This window comes from Zosterops lateralis (genome assembly GCF_965231275.1).
Source record: "Zosterops lateralis genome assembly, chromosome: 20".
Classification (NCBI taxonomy): domain Eukaryota; kingdom Metazoa; phylum Chordata; class Aves; order Passeriformes; family Zosteropidae; genus Zosterops; species Zosterops lateralis.
Window position 1 is genome coordinate 816,437 of NC_139780.1, and position 7,852 is coordinate 824,288.

The following is a 7,852-nucleotide window of genomic DNA, read 5'->3' on the forward strand; positions in this document are numbered from 1 at the left end:
TCTTCCTCCCTCCTCCTCCTCCTCCTGAAATCTGACTTCATTTAGCATGTAGGTGGAGTGACTATTTTTGCACTGAACATTTACATGTTTGAATATTCACATTTTCCAGGCAGAGGCCGATTCGTGCTTCGAACAGGCTCGGTCTCACCCACTGAGCTGGTGTGCCTGGGTGAAATCCTGCAAGGGCATTTGGAAGGCCTGGCTCTGCTCAGCTCCTCCTTTTTCCTTTACTAAAGGGGCTGTTAGCTGAAGGCCAGGCCAGCACCTCATTGCCCAGGTGCTGCCTACACATGACAGGACGTCATCCAGTGAAATTCCCACAGGGACAGCTGAGACACTGGATTCTGAACCTCTGTCTTGAGTGCTGACCACACTGAGTGTCATGGGAAGCTTCAGGATATTCTGTTATCTCCCCTACCAATATCCCACAAACCCAGAGAAGTGAATGCAACCAAACAACCTCCAAGACCCAGAGAGATCCTGCTCAATGTGGCTCTAACAGGATCCTGTGCCCTTCCCCAGGCCCCCAAAGCCCCCAGGAGCCCCTGGCTGTCAGCAGTGAGCAGGGCAGGGGCCAAGCTCGTGGCTGGAGAGCAGAGAGCCCGGCAGCCTGGCAGAGAGCAGTGCTGCAGAAATCATCCTGCACTATGTAGGTCAACACTGGCAGCTGCAAAAAAATTATGTACCCTGGAATGCAGGAGAGAGAGAGAGAGAAAAAGAGAGAGGGAGTGCAGGCTGGGCTGGAGAGGATGGACAGACAGACACACAGAGAGAGTGCAGACATCATTAACCCTCCTGCTGGGCACTCTTGGTTTACACACACGTATGAGGTACCAGAGCAGAAACATGCATCAGTTACCTTATCAGAATAGATAGACATGCGTGTTGTCAGACCAATGACAGGGATCCTGTAGAAGCCAGCTGTGTATGACACAGGTGTTGGTGTTAGGTGGTCGTTGGGAGCAGGAGGGTGGCTAACTAATATTGCATAGACCTGCAGGACAGGATACACGACACAAACATTATTTCACGGGAGCGCATCGGCTGGCCAGCAGTGACTTTATTTTATTTTTTTTTTTCCCCTTTTTCTTTTCTGCAATGCTAAAGGCACTGAAATGAGTGGGAATGGGGAATCGAGGGCTGTGCTGGGAGCCAGGGGTGCTGTGGTGCCATGGATGTGGTGGCTCTGCTCAGGGCTATGCCCTAATGGAATGCCGTGCCCGAGCGCTCCGCTCGCTAAACTAATAACTCCCATGGATTACAGATTAAAAAGGAAGCATCTCCCTTCCAGTCACGCTGCGTAATACGATTTCTTTAACCACACATTTAATACTCAGCTGTAATTCCCCTCTGAGGACTATTAGGAGCAAAGTGGTCAGCTGGGAGTGTGGCGGGAGCGCAGGGCCAGGGAGGGAACCGGACATCTGGCCCCTGGCAGGGGCAGGAGCCGGGATCTGCCCCCAGCTCAGCATCTGGGGAAGGATGGATATACCAAAACGGGGGCAAAATTCTGCTTTTACGCAGAGCTGGGGATTTTAGTCTCCAGCAGGATTCTACTCTGTCTCAAAGAGGAGAGGAAGGAGCTGGGTAATCCCTGGAAATGTTTTATTGCACCAAGATCCTTTGACAGCAAAAGGAATGTCCCCAGCTGGTGACAGATCTCCAGCTAGGGCGGATCAGTGCAAGGGCTTTGATGTCTGGAGGAAACAACTCTTCCTTCCCCAAGTGTCTGCCCAAGGCCCAGGGTGTGCTCAGCACCTGGGCTGGATGGACAGACCGCCAGGACAGGACAGGGGGATGGAGCCTGCCTGGGGAAGGAGCCCTGGGGGGAAAAGGACGGACAGACCGCCAGGACAGGACAGGGGGATGGAGCCTGCCTGGGGAAGGGGCTCTGGGGAGGAGAGGGAGATCCTGCTTGGCTTTGGGAGGGAGTGAATTGAGGGTGCAGAAGGAGCTGGGACAAGGGCAGGAGAGGGGAGAGGAGGAGAGGGAAGGTCCTGGGGATGCAGGAGGAGGGGATGCCCTGGGCAGAGGAGCCTGGTGCTGACACAGGGGGGTGAGACCCTGCACCCAGCGGGGCCCTGGGGCAGGAGCAGGCTCGGGGGGCTGTGCGGGGCTCGGGGAGCTGCGCTGTGCCCAGGCTGTGCTGTGCCGCACCGCAGCCGCCTGCAGGAGCCATTTTGCGGGCGGGGGCTGCCAGCCCCTCCTGTGCCTCGCAGCCCCCTGTGCTCGGGGGACAGAGACACCGGTGCCCCTCTCCGGCCACCCCCAGCTCAGCCCCGCAGGGATGGGACGTGCTGGTGTCACAGCCACGAGCATCCATCACCTGGGAGCGGTGAATGGTGCGGGACGCCCCTGAGCATCCCCTGCTGCCCGGCCCGGCCCCACCGCAGGGATGTCTCAGCTCTCTCCACCTCCCCAGCGGGATGCTGAGCTGTAAAAGAGTCAGCTCTGCTCCCCACGGCCCCTCCGGCCCCTGCCCTCGCTGGGGGTGCGCACACGCATTTCTCTGAGCCTCGAGCTGGGTGAGGCTCCTTGGTGGGGGCGTTGGTGCAATTGAGGTGAGGGTTTGGCACCTGCGCGGACCTTCCGGGCTGGGTCTGTCCTGCCTGTCCCCCCCCGATGGCCCCCAATGATGGGCTGGGGGTGGGGGACAGCCGGGCTCTGCACCCCGAGCACACCCAGGGGAGGTGGAGAGGCCGGGTGCGCCCCAGGCTGCACCCACCAGCACTGAGGGTTGGGAGTGCAGCACCCTCGGGTGTGCTGAGAGTGACCCGTGGAGACAGCGGGGAGGGTCAGTCTGTGCTCGTGCACGGCCATACACAGCACGCAGTGTGTCTGTGTGTGTGTGCATGGTGTGTCTGTGTGTCTGTGCACGGTGTGCCTGTGCATGTGTGCACCCTGTGTCTGTGTGCCTGTGTGTCTGTCTGCAGCCCCAGCGGCGTGTGCCCGTGTCCCAGGTGTGTGCGTGTGGCAGTGGGTGTGCCAAGTCCCTGCATACACACATGTGTGTCTGTATGTCACAGCAGCTGTGCACGCTGCCACAAGTGCAGACATGTGTGTGAGCCTGTGTTTGCACTGCAGTGCAAGTGTGCATATGGAGTGTGTGTATGTGCACATGGAATGTGTGCACATTGAGTGTGTGTGCACATGGAGTGTGGTTTTTGCATATGGAGTGTGTGTGCATCGAATGTGTGCACATGGAGTGTGGTGTATGCACATGGAGTGTGTGCATGTGTGCACATGGAGTGTGGGTTTTGCACATGGACTGTGGTGTGTGCACATGGACTGTGGTGTGTGCACATGGACTGTGGTGTGTGCACATGGAGTGTGTGCATGTGTGCACATGGAGTGTGTGTGTGCACATGAACTGTGTGTGCACATGGAGTGGTGTGCACATGGCATGTGGTGTGTGCACATGAAGTGCAGCCCATGGCCATCCCCACAGTGTGTGTGAGTGCACACTCTGCCTGCACTCATGGTGTTCCCTGTGCCCACAGCTCCCCACAGTTTAGTGACACCTGTGTGTGCTCACACTTGGCTCTGCGTGTGCCCGGGGTGTGTGTGGGTGTCTCTGTGTGTGCTATGGGTGTATGTGCACATTGCTGTGTGCATGCACAGCCTTGGGGGAACATGTGTGTGCACCCACTCAGTGCATGGGGGCCCTTGTGTGCTCAGAGTGTGTGTGTGAGTCTGTGTGTGCCCTGTGTGTGTGTGTGAGTCTGTGTGTGCCCTGTGTGTGTGTGAGCCTGTGCACACCTGGGCTTTGTGTGTGTCCATGTGTGCCCAGGGGCTTCATGTGTGAATCTGTGTGTGCTCAGGGTATGTGTGTGAGTCTGTGTGTGCTCAAGGGCTGTGTCTGTGTTAGTTTGTATGTTCTCAGGCTTCATGTGCCCTGAGGGGTGTGTGTGTGTGTGCCCCAGGGGTGTGTGTGTGCCCGTGTGTGCTCACACTTGGCTCTGTGTGTGCCCGGGGTATGTGTGTGTGCCCCTGTGTGCCCTAAAGGGTGTGTGTGTGCCCAGGGCTCTGTGGGTGCCCCTGTGCACCCCAGGGTGCTGCTGTCATCCCCTGTGTGCCCCGGGGGCGTTTGGATGCCCGTGTGCACCCCGGGGTGCGTGTGTGACCTCATGGATGCTCTGAGGTGTGTGTGTGACCCGGGTGGGGAGGGCAGGTGTCCCATGGGGTGTGTGCAAGCCTGTGTGTGCCTGGGGGCTGTGCAGGTGCCCCAGGGTGTCCGTGGGTGCCCCAGGGTGTCTGTGGGTGCCCGGGGGTCTCTGTGGGTGCCCCAGGGTGCCCGTGGGTGCCCCAGGCTGTCTCTGGGTGCCCGTGCCCGGGCTGTGCGCGGTGCCCGGCGGTGCCCGGGGGGGCGCGGGCCGCTCTTACATAAAGGCTGCAATGCGGGCAGCGCGCCCCGGGGCCCCCCGGGCAGGACCCTCGGCCGGGGGCACCGCGGGGATGGGGATGGGCGGGGAGGGGATGGGTGTCCGTCCCGGGGTACCTGGCTGGAGATGAGGTCCTCGCACACGGACAGGGCCATCTGGATGGCGTTGGGCTTGTGCGTGACGGAGGTGGCGTTGAGCTGGAGCTTCCAGGTGCCGTGCCGCTTGTTGGCCTGGTTCACGGCCTCGCGGAAGATCTGCTCGTGCTTCTTGGTGCTCAGCACCGCGCCGATGTTGACGATCTTGGGGTCGCAGCCGGCGCGGGCGAAGGACGAGGAGAAGAGCAGAGCGAGCAGCAGCAGGCGCATGGTGCTCATCCAGGGCCGGCCCGGAGCCCGCCGGGCCCCCCGCGCCCCCGGCCCGCCCGGCTCAGCGCGGCCCCATCGGGCTGAGCCCCCCGGGCTGAGCCCCCCGGGCTGTGACCCCCGGGCTGAGCCCCCCGGGCTGAGATCCCCGGGCTGTGACCCCCGGGCTGAGCCCCCCGGCTGAGCCCCCCGGCTGAGCCCCCCGGGCTGTGACCCCCGGGCTGAGCCCCCCGGCTGAGCTCCCCGGGCTGAGCCCCCCGGCTGAGCCCCCCGGGCTGGGCGCGGGCGGTGCGGGGCTGCCGGGCGCTCTCCGCGGTGCTGAACCGCCCGCGCCGCCGCCGCTCCGCCCGCCCCGAGCCCGCCCCGCGCTGCCGCAGAGCCCGCCCCGAGCCCGCCCCGCGACCCCCGCCCGCCCCGGGGGCTGCGGCAGAGCCCCCTCCCTCCCTCCCTCCCTGCCTGCCTGCCCAGGGTGCTGCGGGCTCTGTGCGGGTCCTGCCCGGGCTCTGTGCGGGCTCTGTGCGGGCTCTGTGCTGAGCTCTGTGCGGGTCCTGCCCGGGCTCTGTGCGGGCTCTGTGCGGGCTGTGTGCGGGCTCTGTGCTGAGCTCTGTGCAGGCTCTGTGCAGGCTCTGTGCAGGCTCTGTGCGGGCTCTGTGCGGGCTCTGTGCGGGCTCTGTGCTGAGCTCTGTGCGGGCTCTGTGCTGAGCTCTGTGCTGAGCTCTGTGCGGGCTGTGTGCGGGCTCTGTGCGGGCTCTGTGCTGAGCTCTGTGCGGGCTCTGTGCGGGCTGTGTGCGGGCTCTGTGCTGAGCTCTGTGCGGGCTGTGTGCGGGCTGTGTGCGGGCTGTGTGCGGGCTGTGTGCGGGCTCTGTGCGGGCTGTGTGCGGGCTGTGTGCGGGCTCTGTGCTGAGCTCTGTGCGGGCTCTGTGCGGGCTCTGTGCGGGCTGTGTGCGGGCTGTGTGCGGGCTCTGTGCGGGCTGTGTGCGGGCTCTGTGCGGGCTCTGTGCGGGCTCTGTGCGGGCTCTGTGCGGGCTGTGTGCGGGCTGTGTGCGGGCTCTGTGCGGGCTCTGTGCAGGCTCTGTGCGGGCTCTGTGCGGGCTCTGTGCTGAGCTCTGTGCGGGCTCTGTGCGGGCTCTGTGCGGGCTCTGTGCGGGCTGTGTGCTGAGCTCTGTGCTGAGCTCTGTGCGGGCTCTGTGCTGAGCTCTGTGCGGGCTCTGTGCGGGCTCTGTGCTGAGCTCTGTGCTGAGCTCTGTGCGGGCTCTGTGCTGAGCTCTGTGCGGGCTGTGTGCGGGCTCTGTGCGGGCTCTGTGCTGAGCTCTGTGCGGGCTCTGTGCGGGCTCTGTGCTGAGCTCTGTGCTGAGCTCTGTGCGGGCTGTGTGCGGGCTCTGTGCTGAGCTCTGTGCTGAGCTCTGTGCGGGCTCTGTGCGGGCTCTGTGCGGGCTCTGTGCTGAGCTCTGTGCTGAGCTCTGTGCAGGTCCTGCCCGGGCTCTGTGGCACCTCTTGCAGTGCACGGGTCCCTTGGCTCCCCAGTGCAGTGTGATCCATCCCGCACCTCCTGCAAGTGTCCCTGGTGCAGGGGGTGCTCTGGGGGTCCCGCTCTGCCCTCCTCCCCTGCAGTGATCAGTGATCAGTGATCACCTTTCGGGCTCAGGCCATTCCCGGTGCCTCGGGAGGCTCAGACACAGCGGGGATTCAGTAAATCAGGGCCCAAGGGTAAAGCACGGTCTGTGGGTTTGTTCCCCACACCAAGATCCCCAGTTCTGCAGCACCTCTGTGGAGCACACACTGCCACAGCTCTGCTGGGGACAGCTGTGTGTGACACGGGCTCTGTCATGGCCTGTGTGTGACATGGGCTCTGTCATGTCCTGTGTGTGACACGGGCTCTGTCATGGCCTGTGTGGGACACGGGCTCTGTCATGGCCTGTGTGTGACACGGGCTCTGTCATGTCCTGTGTGTGACACGGGCTCTGTCATGGCCTGTGTGTGACACGGGCTCTGTCATGGCCTGTGTGGGACACGGGCTCTGTCATGGCCTGTGTGTGACACGGGCTCTGTCATGGCCTGTGTGTGACACGGGCTCTGTCATGGGCTGTGTGGGACACGGGCTCTGCCATGGCCTGTGTGCACTCAGGGCTGGAGAACCCTCCCCTGACCAGCCCAGCTCCTGGGCAGGGATGTTCAGCCAACACTGAGCCTCCTCCCTTGGCTTTGCTCTGACCCTCCAGACAGAGCCACCACTCTCCCAGACATTATCTCACGGGGCAACCAGCCATTTCCCTCCATTAAATTCACCAAACTGCTCTGGGACGTGACCTTCACATTTCCCTGCTGGGGAGATTCCTTGGGGTTTCTCATCATCTACCTGTTGTTGGGCTGAAGGAAATGGAGGCACAGTGTCCAGTGGCGAACATCTGGAGGGCAGTCCAGCTCCATGGCAGAAAGAGACTGAGTTTCACTCCTGTCCTGTCCCAAGGCCAGAGGGGTGAGGAGGCCAGAACAGCACCTTGCTCCCAAGAGTTCCACTTTAGGCCTTTTTGGAGAAAACCAGCAGCTTTGCAGGTAGTGAGAGGGTGTTGCTTTGTCACAAATGTCCCAACCAGCCCAGGCAGGGAACAGACCGAGCACTGCACAGCCAAGACCACCAGGGATATTTTTATTTTCTGGGGTGCTGCTGCAGCCAGCCCACCTCTGTCCTTCCTTCGCGATGCGAGTCGGAGCAGAATATTTTCCCCCAACGCGAATTTTCTCGCTGGCATCTCCGAAGTGCGAGTTGCCATGGAAACCATTTTGCCTGTGTCCCACATTGCCCACATGCACTCGGGAGGAGCTGCAGGAGCAAAATGGCTGTTGTGTAATGCTGCAGGGCTCAGAGTGCTGGGGCTGGGGCTCTGCAGCCTCCTCCAGCCCGGAGACCCTCTCAGGGAGCTGCAGACCATGGCTTTGGGTGGCAATGAAACCCATGGAGGTGGTGATGCTGCTCTGTGAGAGAAGGAAAAGGGCCCCACCTCGCCTTAACTCTTGCAGTGCTTGGCGTGGAGCTCCACACCAACCCTGCTGTGCTCTTGGAACAGATTTCCAGGAAAGCTTAACCCTTTTCAGTGTCGTTCCCACTGC

At 62.0% G+C, this 7,852-nt stretch overlaps 1 protein-coding gene across 4 annotated transcripts in view; it reads right to left on the reverse strand.

The window, feature by feature from the left end:
* Window positions 1–4,756, reverse strand: part of GRIN1 (glutamate ionotropic receptor NMDA type subunit 1) — a gene marked incomplete at both ends in the record, with an annotated part of 32,311 nt that extends 27,555 nt beyond the window's left edge. For all 4 annotated transcript variants that reach the window (XM_083875953.1, XM_083875952.1, XM_083875951.1 and 1 more), the window contains 2 exons: window positions 860–994; window positions 4,499–4,756. In XM_083875953.1, coding sequence (XP_083732079.1) covers window positions 860–994; window positions 4,499–4,756 — 393 coding nt within the window. The remainder of the gene's footprint in view (window positions 1–859; window positions 995–4,498) is intronic.
* Between the last annotated feature and the right edge of the window lie 3,096 nt (window positions 4,757–7,852).